We start from the raw sequence: 17219 nt of genomic DNA, 5'->3' as shown, positions 1-17219 counted from the left end.
AGTCTATAAGAACACTATTATAAGGATTAAAACCAAGACAAAGCCTTGCATATAAAAAGAAATAGCATCTAGAGCAGTGGTTCTCAACCTTCCTGATGCTGCGACCCTTTCACACAGTTCCTCATGTTGTAGTGACCCCCCAACCATAAAATTACTTTCGTTGCTACTTCATCACTGTAATTTTGCTACTCTTATGAAGCGGACGACGTCTGTAAAAGGGTCATTCAACCCCCAAAGGGGTCGCGACCCACAACTTGAGAACTGCTGCTCTGGAGATTCTATAAAAGGAAGGGGAAAGCTGGGAAGCTGAACCATCAGAATGGATGGTTGAAAGGCACTGATTTGGGTGAAAGGAAAGATGAGGGTCCCTAAGAGAAATCAGGGGAAGTGGAGTGGGATAGAACACGATGCAGGGGGGTTCGAGAGTGGTTTGAATTTTTGAAGTTAGAGTTGATGGTCTCAAATGTAAATGATACCCATCTAATTCAAAATAAAAAATTCACTAGAGTAAAAAAAGAAAGAAAAATCTTACCTCCCAGGATGGATTAAAAAGGTCATTACAAAGTTCTTCACAAAAGCTTTCCAAAGGCCATTCATTTGTCTGAGGTAGAAAAACAATTACTATCAGAACTAAGATTTTATGCTAATAATTTTACTTATAGGTCTAATAAGTTGCTGTATGTTGCTGTCACATTGACTGACTCACTGGGACCCCATTTTTCTTAGAACAGAACTGCTCTGTCAGTTTACTAGACTGAAGTTCTTAGGTAACACAATGTTTAAGTGCTCAACCACCAGTTGAAAGGTGAGCAGTTCAAGCCCACCCACATGCATCTTGAAAGACAAACCTGTTAAGTTTACTTCTGAAACGTCACAGCTTTGGAAACCCTAATGAGCAATTCTACTCTGTAAAAGCAGGGTCTCAGCACAAGTTAAAAATGACTGGATGGGGAGGGAGGGGAAAATGAGGAGCTGATACCATGGACTCAAGTAGAAAGCAAATGTTTTGAGAATGATGGTAACAAATGTGCTTGACACAATGGATACATATACGGATTGTGATAAGAATTGTACAAGCCCCGAATAAAATGATTTTTAAAAAATGACTGGATGGCAACTATCAATAACAAATAAGAATACAAAGCAGATCCCTGGTCTTTCTTTTGCAATAAAGCTGAGTGATTTCAAACTCTCCACCCGGCTTGCAGTCAAGTGCAAACCATTTGCACCAAGCAGGTATCTTCTAGTAACAATAATCTGGCGTTAATTTTTTTTAATAATTAAAATTTTGGCTAATGAAACAGTAATACAGATTTTTATAAAGATTTAAAGGAAAAAATTATTTTTACTAGCAAAATTTCGCTTATTTTCAGGATTAAATACTGTGTACTGAAACACCAGTTATATAAAATTATAAAAACTCCAGTGAACAATTCAAAGCATTTTTATGGTACCTCTTCAATTAAGGAAGAGCTGTCTGAAATATTATCAATCAAGACTTTGGAATCATTTGCAGATTGATTAATAACAACATTTGCTATTTTCCGTCTCTTTTCTTCTGGCTCTCCATCAGTGCTATCATTGCTAAAAAAAAAAAAATCATCAATTAAAAGAATAAAAGACAATGTAAACCACAATGAACATAAAAGAATCCAGCATTTGAACAAATATTTACCCGTATTCTGCTAATATGATTTACTTAAAATTCCAAGTACCAAATATCTAGAGTTATAGCAAAGCTGAAAAGAAACTCTGGAAATACTGTCAGTATGTTATCTTCTTTTGTATTAGTATATTTCATGTATTAATATATTTATGCAATGACATTCATTGTATTGAGTGAAGGTTGTTTTTGTAAGGCACTGGGATTTTTTTCTTTTAACAAAAGTACCAATTTCTTGTCTTATAAAAATATATACTAAAGTGAACTGCTTAAAAATGGTTTGAGCAAATAATATCCTACTACTCTTTGCTGTTGGAATATAAAACCGGTCAGTAAATTCTTCCTTTTAAATTGAATCTTAAATTTACCAAGGCTCAATTCTTCTCCTGCATCACAACCAGTCTCCTTTCTTTATATTTTTAAATTGCCCCTGCTTATAATGCTTTTGTTGCCCTTGAGAAAATGAATTTACTGAGTAATATAGTATAATCATGAAAAATATGGAAATCATCAAAGCAAACTACAGAAAATATGGGGTGAGGAAGGGTCATGAATTTTAAAAGACCAAAAATACCAAAGCTAGCTAGTATAATAGCAAAATATTACAAAGGAAGACAAGGAAAACTATCTTCATTTGGTATTAACAAAAAGGAGTAACTAGCACCTTTTAAGGCAAAATAAAGCATTCTTTTCTATAAATATTTCCCCCATAACCCCATCTTAATCATGTGATTTTTATGAACAATCTTTTTTTTTTTTAACAAGGATGATGAAAGAAATCTGAACCTCCCTAATCTCATCCTTCTTAATCTCTCTCCCAATTCTAACCAATCGAGTCCTTTTATCCTTGAATTTGTCAGGCATATTTCCACCTCCTGGCACTTGCCCTTGCTGTTCTAGTTGGAATACTCTATTTCCAGATAGCACACGGTTAGTGCTCTCATCTCTCACATCTTTGTTCTACAGTTCTGATGCACCCCTGAAGTTTCCTATCTAAAATTCCAAACCTCTGCATAACACTTCATAGGACACTGTATTGCATTATTTTCCTTAAATTAATATACGATGCAGTGACTTTTTATCTTATTCCTCGTCTATCATTTTCTCTAGAATATAAAATCCATAAAGGCAGGACTATTTATTAGAACAGTGTGTTAAATACATGTTTCTGGAGTGAAAATCATGAACTCTGAAAAATAAAGTCTAATATTTCTAATATTCCAGACCTTTGAATAAAGTACTTACATGAATGGATGCTAGTAGAGGTACTTGTTAGGTTACTGTATGAGACTAAAAAGCTAGTAACTTAAAAAAGTTCTCGTTATAGGCTTGATAGAGTTTATACTTTAAAAATAAGTTTTAACCCCCATGTAAAATTTTCTACCAAATGTTGTTTTTATTTAACCTCTTGTGACTTCCCTTTAAATAAACACTAAAATCACTTTAGCTCTATGTGGATGGAAAAGAATGCAAAAGTTTTGTCATCTGCAGCAAAATCACATTTTCAAAGGCTTTCAAGTGTTAATCTGTCATTTATGCAAAATTTATTGAACACCACTGAAGACTGATTTAAGTGTAGAGAATGTGGGGTAGAAAGGGGGAACTGATTACAGGAATCTACGTATAGCCTCCTCCCTGGGGGAGGGACAGCAGAGAAGAGGGCAAGGGGAGACGTCAGACAGTGTAATATATGACAAAATAATAATATATGAATGATGAAGGGTTCACGAGGTAGGGGGTCGCAGGGAGGGAGGGGGAAAATGAGTAGCAGATATTAAGGGCTCAAGTAGAAGGCAAATGTTTTGAAAATGATGATGGCAACAAATGTTCATGTTCTTAACACAATGGATGTATGTATGGATTGTGATAAGAATTGTACAAGCCCCCAATAAAATGATTTAAAAAAAATTTTAAGACTGATTTAATATATCTGAATGGGGTCTACAAATATGTTTTTAAACAAGCCCCTCATTGTGTATCAGAAGCAACTGATTTTGAATCACCCTTTGAAAAACAATGCTAAGCCATACAAATATTACATTTTCTTATTTCTGTTAGCCACATAATGCTTCCCTACAACAGAAGATAAGCAAACTGGATGAGTGGTATAAAAACTGACTAGGGAATAGATGGTATAACACTATGAAAATAGTTGCATGGTATAATACAGTGTTTTTAGTGTGAGGTCCCAGGACACCTCTCTGATTTCATTCTCTATTATTCTCCCTTCGGTGTACTCATTTGACCCAGACTGTCTTTCCATTTCTTAAACATTCCTTACGTAAAGGATCTGCATGTTTCTTGTGGGGATTGTTCTCCCTTACGGAGATTTTTCAGCCATCATTCAAAATTGATCATTAGTAAGAGAAAAAGTATGCCCAAATGGGTGGAGAAGTGGGTCTACTCTCTAGTAATAAGTTTCCCTAGTAATGGAACGTGACTATCACAATGGCATTCTATAACTAAAATCAATGACTAAAAGAATATGTTTTATAAATTAAAGCAGACAGATTTAAGCTATACAGCCTTACTGTTACATATGAATGAGCAGCAAAAAATGTTACCTCTTCTCATTAGTTTCCACTGCATCCCGGGACCTCTGTTTGGCAAATAATTTGGCCATTCTTTTAGCTTTGTTCTTTTGTCTATTGCTCATTCCTGCTCGAAATTCTGAGTCAATCAATTCAGCTGCCTGGAGAGTCTAAAATAAAAGAAAACTGAGCTTGAGTCTTTGCAGTTAAGCTAAATATTCACAATCTCAGCCTCAAAAGAGTACTTTATACACTTGTAAAAATGGTGCTTCCATCTCTCTAACCCTGCTCCTCCCCCCAAAAAAATGTTATGCTATTTGATCTTCAACACACTAAAATGGTAGCTTTGACATAAATTGTGTTGCTTGAGTTTTAAGAAATATAGAAAGCTGAAAGGACAAGACCAGAGCTGTAGGGTAAGATTTTCCGATGAAATTCTTATAGAACAACTCTTGCTACCTACAAAGAATGAGCAGGTGCACTGTCTGGATGGAAAAAAATTCCTCAGCTTAAATTCCTGGTCTTTTCTCACAAATACAGTTTTCAATCTACTTACAACTTCTTCCTAATAATCATCCTTGATTCTCCCATGCCCTTGGAGAAAATTTATCAAGATCACCTTTAGATTCTACCCACAAAAAAACAAAGTTCATACTATTTCTGTTGACCTCTCTGCCTTGAAAATGTCCTCAGAAACCACCATTTTGATTAGACCCCCGCCCACCCTTGTTGAAAGGAGACCGTGGTAAGTGTATCATTTTGACACTTGCCTACAGCCATCCACTGACTTGAGAACACCTGCCACAGGAGAAGCAGCACACTAGTCACTGTGTGTTTTCACTTAACCTCAAATACAAGGCAACCATTGAGATGAGCCTGTGGCAACAAGCAATCTTTTTAAAATTATTTTATTGGTGCTCATATCCAAACATGCATCCATGTGTCAAGCATATTTGTACATTTGTTGCCATCATCATTCTAAAACACTTGCTTTCTACTTGAGCCCTGGGTATCAACTCCATTTTGCCCTTTCCTCCCTGCTTCCCCTCTCCCTCATGAACCCTTGAGAATTTACAAATTATTATTATTTTGTCATGTCTTACACTGTCCGACGTCTCCCTTCACCCACTTTTCTATTGTCTGTCCCCCAGGGAGGAGGTTGTATCTAGATCCTTGTAATTGGTTCCCCCTTTCTACCCCACCTTCCCTCCACCCTCCATGTATCGCCACTCTCACCACTGGTCCTAAAGGGATCATCTGCCCTGCATTCCCTGTGTTTCTGGTTCCTGTCTGTACCAGTGTACATGCTCTGGTCTAGCCAGATTTGTAAAGTAGAACTGGAATCGTGATAGTGGGGGGAGGGGGAGAGCATTTAAGAACTAGAGGAAATTTGTATGTTTCATTGTTGCTATACTGTCACATGACTGGCTTGTCTCCTCCCCGAGACCCTTCTGTAAGGGAATGTCCAGGGCAATAACTAATCTTAAAGCAACTCCATCTCAAAGGCACTTAACATATAAGGCCAATCCAATCTAAATCTTGAAAGCCTAAACATGAATGCCCACTGCATTTCAAACTATTATGTCTGTGGCTCATTTTCTCAAACTTATCTGCTCATTCGGTTTCTTACAACATTTCTTACACACTTTCTAGTTCACCTTTATTTTCTTCTCTTTGCCTCTCTCTTACACCACACCCTTCTCCCCCTTTAAAGGAATTTCTTTCCTTCTTTCCTGAAGGCTCTTGTATTTCTTATCTCTGTATTCTCTACCCATTTTCTCCTTGTACAGCCTGCCACATATTCCCTATATGCTAATGTCATTCGCAAACACTAGGAGTCCTTAAAAATATCTTTTAACAATTCCACTGATTTAAAAGACAACTAAAATCAGATTCCACTTAAGACAAGAAAAAGGCCATGGAAATGAAAAGGCAAGAATTTTTAATGAGGTTGTGAGCATCTAAAAGGATTGTGGGCAAGGGGGATGAGTATTAACAGTTGAAATACTTCATTTCACTTGTATGTACACTTTTCTAAGGAAAGATTCATAGGAGTCCCAAAACTTCAAAAGAATTTGTGGCACCAGTTATCAAAAGATTTAGCATCTGGGGTTTTAAAGGCTTGAAGATAAACAAGCGCCTATCTAGCTGAGAAGCAACAAAGCCCACATGGAAGAAGCACACCAGCCTGAGTGATCACGAGGTGTCGATGGGATCAAGTATGAGGCATCAAACAACAAAATATGATATCGCTGTGAATGAAGGGGAGTGCAGAATGGAAACCCAAAGCCCATCTGTAGGCAACTGGACATCCCCTTACGAAGGGTCGCGTGAAGGAGACAAGCCAGTCAGGATGCAATGTAGTAACAATGAAACGTACAACTTTCCTCTAGTTCTTAAATGCTTCCTCTCCCCTACTATCATAATTCCAATTCTACCTTACAAATCTGGCTAGACCAGAACATGTACACTGGTACAGATAAGAGCTGGAAACACAGGGAATGCAGGACAGATGATTCCTTCAGTGGTGAGAGTGGCGACACTGGGAGGGTGAAGGGAAGGTGGAGTAGAAAGGGAGAACCGATTACAAGGATCTACATATAACCCTCTCCCTGGGGGACGGACAATAGAAAAGTGAGTGAAGGGAGATGTCAGACTATGTAAGACATGACAAAATAATAATAATTTATAAATTCTCAAGGGTTCATGAGGGAGAGGGGTCGAAGGGAGAGGGGAAAATGAGGGGCTGATACCAAGGGCTCAAGTAGAAACAAATGTTTTGAGAATGATGAGGGCAACAAATGTACAAATGTGCTTGACACAATAGATGCATGCATGGATTGTGATAAGAGTTGTACGAGCCTCCAAATAAAATGATAAAAAAAAGAATGCAATCAATCTGTAGTACCCACACATTAATAGGAAAAGGCAAACAAACATGGCTTGAAAGAGCACATATTTGTATGTGTATAGAAATTTTAAGAAAGGATACACAAGTCACTTAAAAAGGGTTGTGGTGGGGGTATGTGTGCCTATCAATCTTTAAATGTTTTATTACTTTCTCAATTAAAACAGAAGACTATGTATTTCTAGCATTGCTGTAACTGACTATGACAGCCTTTACTAATATCCATTCTCCCAATAATATACTTCTTTTCCTCAAAGAATAAAAGAAAAAATAAGTAGTACAACTAGGTTCTCTTATATCAGTGGTTCGTAAAGGGTCCACCCAATTTTTATCTAACAGCCCAGGAGTCACAAAATAGGCTGAGCTTCTTTTCTATAGAAACTATCATCAAAAATCCAATTTATAAAGGCACTTACAATCAAACAACCAAAGGTTTTACCTACAGGTTGTTTGTTTACAAGGGCTGCTGCAGTTGGAGAGTAATCCAAATCTTCATCATTGAATAAGTCCTCAGTACTCATTCCAATATCTTCTCCCATATTGAGGCCAAGTTTCTTCTGTAACAGTTTCCGTTGGCGTGCTATCCTCTCTTTAGGATCCACCTCACCTGCAGTTAGAAAAGAAATATAGCTTACATTTCCTCCATATAAGTTAACAAGCTTTGTAATATACTTATATCACAGATTCCATTTTTATTCCTGCCAACAAGAAGCCACCCTCAAGCGCTGAACATGTCAAAAACCAAAATGGTGCAGCCTCATGATGGTCCCAAAAGGTGCTCTAGTGGACAGAAATTCTACAAATTTTCATTGTAGTTCCTTTATCATCCACCTAATAATTATGAAGCACTTATAAAGTAAAAGGATTCATTTCTATGCAAACAAATCAAATAAAAAAAACACTTTTTACATTCTCTAAAAGAAGATCTAACTCTTCCTAGGCCGGCGCTCGGCAAGAACAGCCATGTTCAGCTCAAGCATGAAGATTGTGAAGCCTAATGGCGAAAAGCCGGATGAATTCGAGTCCGGCATTTCTCAGGCTCTTCTTGAGCTGGAGATGAACTCGGACCTCAAGGCTCAGTTACAGGAGCTGAATATAACGGCAGCCAAGGAAATCGAAGTTGGTGGTGGTCGGAAAGCTATTATAATCTTTGTTCCTGTTCCTCAACTGAAATCTTTCCAGAAAATCCAAGTCTGGCTAGTACGGGAACTGGACAAAAAATTCAGTGGAAAGCATGTTGTCTTTATTGCTCAGAGGAGAATTCTGCCTAAACCAACTCGGAAAAGCCGTACAAAGAATAAGCAAAAGCGTCCCAGGAGCCGCACTCTGACAGCTGTGCACGATGCCATCCTAGAAGACTTGGTCTTCCCAAGTGAAATTGTGGGCAAGAGAATCCGGGTAAAGCTGGATGGCAGCAGGCTTATAAAGGTTCATTTGGACAAAGCGCAGCAGAACAATGTAGAACACAAGGTTGAAACCTTTTCTGAAGTTTATAAGAAGCTTACGGGCAAGGATGTTAATTTTGAAATCCCAGAGTTTCAATTGTAAACAAAGATGACAATAAAATATTCCCAATTAAAAAAAAAAAGAAGATCTAACTAAGCTACAGAACAAAATTTAGGTTTTATTACATAGAAAAAAATTAATATATAAATGCTCATTTCACATGCTGCCTTCAGGCATTTTTAGATAGGCTAGTGCATGGTTTAAAATCAGAAAAGTTGTATATCAGTAGGATATCCTTTCACCAAACTAACTCTGTCTGTACACTGGGCAGTTGACTACATGAAGACTTGCAGCATCAGAAGTGGAGGCACAGTCAGTAACAACCTGTAGTATGTAGATGACACAGTGTTAATGCTGAATAAGGAGAGGATCTGAAGGACATATTACAATAATAGACTAAAGCCTGCAGTCTAAAATACACATAAACAAAATCATCCTCTTGACTGGACCAATAGCGTGTTATGATACATGCTGAGGAGAAAGCATTACATTGGGCAAATCTGCAGAAAGACCTCTGTAAGTGCTCAAATGCAAGCCGTCACTTTGAAGACAAAGACACACAGGACCCACGCCACAGTATGTTCAATCCCCTCACATCCATGTGAAAGCTGAATAATGAATAAGGGAGACTAAGTAATTGTATTTGAATTCTAATGTTAATGGAGAATATTGACAGTGCCATGGTCTGCCAGAAGAACAGACAAACCTATCTCAGAGGAAGTACAGGCCAGAATACTTCTTAAAATAAAGAGGGCATGACCTCATTTCATGTCCTTCAGTCAAGTTATTAGGAGGGACCAGTTGCTGGAGTAGGACATTATGCTTGGCAATAAAGTAAGTCAGGGAAAAAGAGAAAGATCCTTAACAAGATACACTGAAACAGTCCCTGCAACAATGTGTTCAAACGCAGCAATGGGCAGGACTGGGCAGTATTTCACTGTGCTGCTGTACATATGGAGCTATGAGTTGGAAATGACAAAACCTAACAGGTATGTGTTAAAGTATATGGGTATACGCTCATAAATAATGCTTCCAAAAGCAAAGACAGTTACACATGAGATTTATATAGATGCTGGTGATTAAAGACAATAATATTGATAACTTTTTACAAAATGTTCTCAAAGACACATTCATCTGATACCTGAAGCAACTTAATGAAGGCACGGGCACAGGACCCTATCACAAGGCAGGACCGAGCTGTGCTTTCCTGCTCACCCCAAATCCTGTAGCAAGACAACAGATACAGATCTCTGAGATGTGATCCTTACAATACAAAAAAAGGTGATTAGGTAAAACTCTGGAAATCTGAACAAAGTATGGAGTTTTACTTGATAATTAAGAATCTGAAATTTCATTAACTGTTATATCGCACCACACTAAAGTGCAATGATAACAATGAGCGAACCTCAGTACAAAGTAAACATAAAGTTTCTGGATTATCTTCTCAATTTTTCCACAAATCGATAACGATTTAAAAAAAATTCCTCCAGAAAGTTTTTGTAAGAGATGTGATCAAAATATTTAAACATATAAAGATTTACCAGAAACTAACACAGATAACATCAGTCACAAAAACAGAGCAAACAAAAGCCCAAATACACATACAAGAACAGGGTTTAGAAATACTGTAAGGCCAAAGTAAGCAAATAGGAAAAGATGGCCTGGACCACAATTTAAAGTTTTAAATCTGTAATATGAAAGTTGTTAAGACTCACATGAAGCACATCGCTACATGGGAAGAATTGGAGGAAATTATGCAAACAGAAGTAAGCAAGCACAAAAGGATAAGTACAACATGAGTCTGCTGAGGTAAGCTTAAAAATGCAAAAGGGGCATAGGGAAAAACCTACTACATACAATGCATTCCCAGGGTGAGGGCCAGGTACTCTGGCAGGGACCAGACCCAATCCAGGGACACATGGGGCAGCCAACTAAAAGGAGAGGGGGGTGGGGGAAGACATGGACAGCAAGAGAACAGGGCACTAACCCACCCAAGGGGAGGGCATTATTTATATCTCCATAGGAGAGGGAGAGGGGGATCAGACTTTAACCTGGTGTACCAATACATGAATACAACATACCAGCATGAAGCAAGGAACAATAGAGAGGTGGGCATATGTGGTCCCACCTATGTAGACCCTGGGCACCCTTTCAGGGCACAGCACCGGTAGACCCTGGGCACCCTTTCAGGGCACAGCACCGAAGCTACAGCTTGGGGAAGGGGTGCTTCTAATAAGTGCACATAGGAGCAAATGAAGAGGGAAGGAGAGAAAGTGGAACACATCCTGACCCACCAACCCCCAGGGCAATATTCCTGCTCAGAGTAGCCAATGCAGAGAGACCATAGGGCCGGCCCCACCATGGACACAATGTCCTTCGCTGATCCATAGCGCTATAGGGGACAACACTGGAGACACAACCCTGCGGGAATTGTACCAGATCTGACCCCATCACACTGTGGCAACAGCAGCAAGGGGAACAAAGCAATGAAGCTCCCGAGGAACACCAAAAAGACACTGAAGCCAGGGCATGCCACCCCATCAGACTACTGGAAACAGACCTGGAGCCATTTATAGGCTTTACTTTGTTTGTCATTGGTCTTCTTGTCGCTGTTTTGTTTTCTTTTACTCTGTCTTGTTTCTGTGCTTATTGTCTCTGCATGTCTATCTAGATAAGATAGGCAGGATAAACAATCCAAAAAGGAAAACAATGGGACCAAAAGTTCTGATGGAACAAGGGGCGAGGGGGAGGAAAGGGAAAGGAAGTGTGTGTGTGTGTGTGTGTGTGTGTGTGTGTGTGTGTGTGTGTGTGTGTGTGAATAAGGGAAAAACAAGTGATCTAAAATCAATGGCAAGGAGGACATAGGATGTCTGGTGGGGCTTAATCAAGGGCAATATAGCCAAAAGGAATTATTAAAACCCAAATGAGGGCCGATCATGATAGTGGGACAAGAGGAAAGAACTTGAAGGCAAAGGACCTTTATAGAGGTTTAAATACAGGCATGTACATATGTAAATATATTTTTATACGACGATGGGAAAATAGATCTATGTATGTATATTTATAGGTCTAGTGCAAAGGAAGGAGATGGACATTGGGCCTCCATGCAACAACTACTCCCTCAATGCAAGAACACTTTGTTCTAATAATACGGCATTCTGTGATGCTCACCTTCCCGACACGATCATTGAAGACAAAATGGGTACATAAGCAAATGTAGTGAAGAAAGCTGATGGTGCCCAGCTAACAAAAGATATAGCATCTAAGGTCTTAAAGGCTAGAAGATAAACAACCGGCCATCTAGCTGAAAAGCAACAAAGTCCACATGGAAGAAGCACACCAACCTGTGTGATCATGAGGTGTTGATAGGATCAGGTATCAGGCATCCAAGACCCAGAACAAAAAATCATATCAATGTGAATGAGGGGGGTTGCAGAGTGGAGACCCAAAGCCTATCTACAGACAACTGGACATTCCCTTACAGAAGGGTCACAAGGAAGAGAGGAGCCAGTCAGGGTGCAGTAAAGCACTGATGAAACATACAACTTTCCTCTAAATCTTTAATACCCTCTCCCCACACTTTCCTGACCTCAATTCAGAACAGAGCATGTACACTGGTACAGTGAAGTGCTCAAAATGCAGGGAGTCCAGGACAGATAAAACCCTCAGGACCAATAATGAGAGCAGTCATACCAAAAGGGTAAGGGTAAGGTGGAGGGAGAGAGGGGGAACCGATCACAATGATCTACCTATAACTCCTACCCAGGGAGACAGACAACAGGAAAGCAGGTGAAGGGAGACATATAATCTATCAAGGGTTTATGGGGGAGGGGGAAAAGTGAGGAGTTGATATCAGGGTCTCAAGTAGAAATGTTTTGAAAATGATGATGGCAACAGATGTACAAATGTGCTTGACACAATGGATGGATTGTGATAAGAGCTGTAAGAGCCTCCAATACAATGATATTTTTAAAAAGAAAGTTGTTAAGACTAACCTCTCTCTACTTCTGTTTATATTGACCCAGAGTGCTTGGTCCCAAGCCAAATACATGAGAAGTATGCTTTTAAAAGAAGTGAAGTCTCTGTCTTTGGAGAGTCCCTAAAATGAATACAGAGGCCAAGAGAGTAGTAGTGCAAAGCTTAAAGGAACCTGGGCCTTTGTTACAGACAAAAAGAGGACCAAGAAAAAGTATATGTGTATGTACATATGTATATTTCAAAGGCTGCTCTCTAGCAAGAAGGGAAAAAACCTTAGGCATCCAAAAGTCTCTCCTGTCAGTTGATAGCCCCAATGCAATTACAGCCAGATCCAAACCATTCCTCCGTTCCTCCTCGTGCAGGAAAAGGCACAGTGGGGAAACTAACTTAAACAACTCTAAAGGGAAATCAGACCAGCACCTACATTAATCACAAGCACAGAGAAGCAGACTTTTAAAGAAAAACCTGAGAATATGGTTCTAAATTATCAATACTTATAATACTTAGAACAGCACCACAAGCTGTTCCAAAAAATGGAGTTCCTCAATTTGATTACATGTCAGAATTATCTGTAAAATTTTCTCTTTTAAGTACAATTTCTTACATTGCTCTGCAAATCTACTAAACCAGAATCTCTAAAATGAAATCTGAACATATATCTTTAAGTGGTATAGGTACAGGTGACACTTTTATTTCTAGGTAAGGACCAAAGATCTCTGATAATGCCCATGGATACAACGGTAAGTTAACTAAACTGAGTAAGCATGTAGTTTCTCTCCCTGCCATGGAGTCAATGCTGACTTACAGCAACCCCCTGTGGGTTTCGGAGACTGTAACTGTTTATAGGAGTAGAAAGCCGAGTCTTTCTGCCTCAGAGCTGCTAGTGGTTTCAAACTGCTGACCACGCCAATCATAGCCCCCAAAATAGCCATTGTACCACCAGGGTTTACAGCAGCAGTTCTCAACCTGTGGGTCCCGACCCCTTAGGGGGTCAAGCAACCCTTTCACAGAGGTCACCCGATTCATAACAGTAGCGAAATTACAGTTGTGAAATAGCAACAAAAATAATTTTACGGTTGGGGGTGAGGGGTTACCACAACAATGAGGAACTGTGTTAAAGGGTCACGGCATTAGGAAGATTGAGAACTACTGGTTTAGAGAGATCTTTTTTCCTCAAATTAGGCAATTTGAGGGAGATAGGGAAGTCAATACACCCCAATCCCACTTTTAAAAAATGAGTCCTTTTCTAGAATTTAGCAAAACCAAACCAAACTGTCTGCCATCAAGACAATCCTAGCTCACTGCAACCCTTCAGGACAACAGAATTGCTCCCCAGGATTTCCAAGGCTACAATGTACACCTTTAAGGAGACAGACTGCCATTTCCTTCTCCCTGGGAGCCACTTGCAAGTTTGAACCACCCACTTTTGGGGTTGAGAGCCAAGAATTGTAATGACTGAGCCCACCAGGGCATCTAACTTAAGCAAACTTTCCTTTAAATTACCTTTAAAAATAACTAAACTACATGTTGCAATGGAAACCATTTACCTAATAAATTAGGAATTGGTATGTGATGATGTAAAATGATGAACAAGTTGAAAACCAATTCACGATTAACTTAGTTTTTGGATGATGATTAATTTAATTAGCAACCAAAGAAAATAGTGTTTTGGTATTTAATCAAAGAAAGGCAATTCATTTACTTACAGAAATCCATTTTTAAAAAATCAAGGTTTTTTCCACTCAAGGCATCAATCTTGAATGGCCAAAACATTTGTTTTATATCCAGATAGATTCTGTAAGTTAAGATAATGGGACAATTATCTATTTAAGTTTTTCTTTTTCTTCTTCATTTTTGTTTTGGTCACCAGCATGAATAAATCCAACAGTACTTAAATAGTCTTAATAAAACTCTCAGTTTCTCGAATTTCCAATTGTGAAAACATTACCAATTTATGTAAATCTCGACTTTTAAAATCTATCAAACCGAGGCTCTTGGGTAGCACACTTTATATTTCCACAAGATAAAAAATTAATACTGATGTTCATCAATAACTTATGTAAAACATAGGGGGAAAAAAGGAAAAAAAACATACACATTTAGAGAAGGAAAATTCTGATATGGTAATTTAGATCAAGTACTCTAGTTACTTTTTGACCGATAGCCCACCTGCATTTATGTTCCATTACATTTGTTAATTATGTATAACTGATTACACAGCAAAAGTAGTAATTGTTATTAACAACTGTTATTAATTAAAAACTGACACACATTTCAAAACTTTCTCCTATAAGGTAATTACATACCTGATTTTTCATCTTGGACTTCAAATTCTATGCCAGCAGAGCCCAAAAGTGATGCTCCATGTTGTAACAATCTACATATATCAAATCTTTCAAAATTCAATCGGTCTGTAGAAGATGAATCTTCCATAGAACTTTCTGAAGTAGGTTCTAAATGAGGTTTAAAAAGATTTAATTTGACCACATAGCCAAAGTGCAGAATAAAAGCAAATAGAAAACTATTAGTACATAGGTAATATTTTTAATACAAGTTGGTGGCGCGGGGGGGGGGGTTGTAGAAAAGTTATTGTGACTTATGTTCAACTCTTATTACTTGTGAATAAACTGGTGACTCCCTTTGTATCAAACATCAGAATGTTAGAGGGCATATGTGTAACTGTTTCTGATTACCAAAGCAAATGTTAAAAAATAAAATTAAAAAAGCAAATGTTATATGAAGAAATGCACTCCCATGTTGACACATGTATGCATATATATCATGTTGTCTCCACTTACTGTTTTAAAACATCAAGGAAACAGCATATCAAACTGCTAAACCAAATCACAAATATACTCACTGAATACCTAATAAAAAAAGCTAAAAAACATCACTCCTCTCTGTACCTGAGGAATATTTAGGACACAAGTGAACTATTTATTCATTACAATCAACGTCACATAATATTTTCAGATTACGATCTCCTGATAAACTTCTAAAATTACATACCCATCCGAGGACTAAAAATACATTTATTAAGTGTTTGGTATTCCTCCAAAAAAGTTTTGTGTATGTGTGTATATACACAAATCTGGAAGCTTCAGAATGTATGGGGGGTACTTACCATCTTTTAATTTTACCACAAATGATTTTAATATTTCCCTATTTCCATAAGTTATTTGAAGCTCCCTCAGGTGTACATAAAAAACATACACACATATGTCTATATATGTACATAATGTATATGTATATAGTTACACATGTTAAAAAGTTAATGACTTAAAAAGTTTCTTTAGTTGGTATTTGCATCTTAACATGCCTATAAATCTAAAATATAAAGTGCCTAACTTAAAAAGAACTGTAATAACATTTAAAACAATTTTTGGAGATGATAAGTAAACTACATTATAAATGTTTATACTATTAAGTATAACCTAATAACTTAAAGAAAATAATTTGAAATTTAATGTTATCTATTTACTAAAATAAGGAGGCATAACAGGCTAGAGATGAAAATGTATTTACTAAAACAAGTTATAACTGCTGTTTATGTAGTTTATCTGTGAAGAAGATAAATGAATACAATACTGAAAACATTAGGTACCAGCAAAAAAAAAGTAAAAATGCTAGTCAGCTAACTAAGACTTAAGATAAAAGTGATATTTAACAAAGTAGCTTGGCATTGAAACTCCAGGTGCATCATATTAAATTTTCACTAAATTAAAATGTATACCTTTAAACTTTTCAAACGTAATTTTTAAGTGCCACTATAATTAGTGAGAAAACATATACACTCATTCCTAATAAGACAACTAAAGAGCACTTACAAAACTAAAGACTTACACCTCCAAGTAGACATGTATATTGTTAAATTTTAAAAACATGTATATTGTGCTAATTTTAAAAACTTGTTTTTAATGAGTAAAAAAGTTTTGTCACAAATGGTTCTGGGACAAACAGATAGCCAAATACAAAGAATTAAATAATTTTACTGTCCCCAAAATAAGAAAAAGTAAATTCTCAAATGATGATACTATATGATGTATGTAGTTGGGTTGTTTTTTATTATGTAGTTGTTTTAAGGACATAAGTTCCTTAAGGAAAGTAGTAACCACTGTAAAGCCAAGTGTACTATAAAATGAATCATTTAATTCCTTGATAAAATTGTATCTAAGCATGAAAATTAGGCCACTGAATTAAAATTGAAGTTACTAAAATATAGAAAACACATGTTTTAGTTAGTTCTCGCAAGAGCTATGTTTTCTGCAAAGCATTTTTCATTTCAGGCACCTTGTTTGATTCTTGGCACTGGATTCCACTCAGGCACATTTTTCACTATAGCTTCAACAGCTTGTCCCGCTGCGATCCGGGTATCCCAATTAGTGCTCCTTAAATATATCAATACCTTAAAAATACATAAAATAAAATGGTTAGTCAAAAACGATTGCTTGCTAAATGTAACCAGAACTTTTAATTAAAAACTTTTGTTTTTAATTTATAATTTAGTAGCTCTCTAAGGAAAATTTCTACCACTTTCCAAAAGGGGAGTAGGAACCTTTAATGAATAATGCTTATGGGTATTAAAAAACAACATAGCCATTTAATACACTAAGGGCAAAGTATATCTTTATTC

At 37.3% G+C, this 17219-nt stretch overlaps 2 protein-coding genes across 3 annotated transcripts in view; one reads left to right on the top strand and one right to left on the bottom strand.

Moving 5' to 3' along the window:
- BTAF1 (B-TFIID TATA-box binding protein associated factor 1) overlaps positions 1-17219 on the bottom strand; it is a 102733-nt gene that overhangs the window by 55498 nt on the left and 30016 nt on the right. For both annotated transcript variants that reach the window (XM_075534643.1, XM_075534644.1), the window contains exons 3-8: positions 16877-16991; positions 14893-15039; positions 7546-7709; positions 4228-4364; positions 1455-1584; positions 533-601 (exon numbers count right to left, since the gene is read on the bottom strand). In XM_075534643.1, the coding sequence (XP_075390758.1) occupies positions 533-601; positions 1455-1584; positions 4228-4364; positions 7546-7709; positions 14893-15039; positions 16877-16991 (762 nt within the window). The remainder of the gene's footprint in view (positions 1-532; positions 602-1454; positions 1585-4227; positions 4365-7545; positions 7710-14892; positions 15040-16876; positions 16992-17219) is intronic.
- Positions 8066-8655, top strand: LOC142428908 (small ribosomal subunit protein eS7-like). The gene has a single exon (XM_075533821.1). It carries the CDS (start codon positions 8066-8068, stop codon positions 8648-8650), a length of 585 nt encoding a protein of 194 aa, XP_075389936.1. The 3' UTR covers positions 8651-8655.

This window comes from Tenrec ecaudatus, chromosome 16 (genome assembly GCF_050624435.1).
Source record: "Tenrec ecaudatus isolate mTenEca1 chromosome 16, mTenEca1.hap1, whole genome shotgun sequence".
In the NCBI taxonomy this organism is placed as follows: domain Eukaryota; kingdom Metazoa; phylum Chordata; class Mammalia; order Afrosoricida; family Tenrecidae; genus Tenrec; species Tenrec ecaudatus.
Note: the sequence above shows the minus strand (reverse complement) of the source record. Positions and strands in the feature narration are given on the sequence as shown.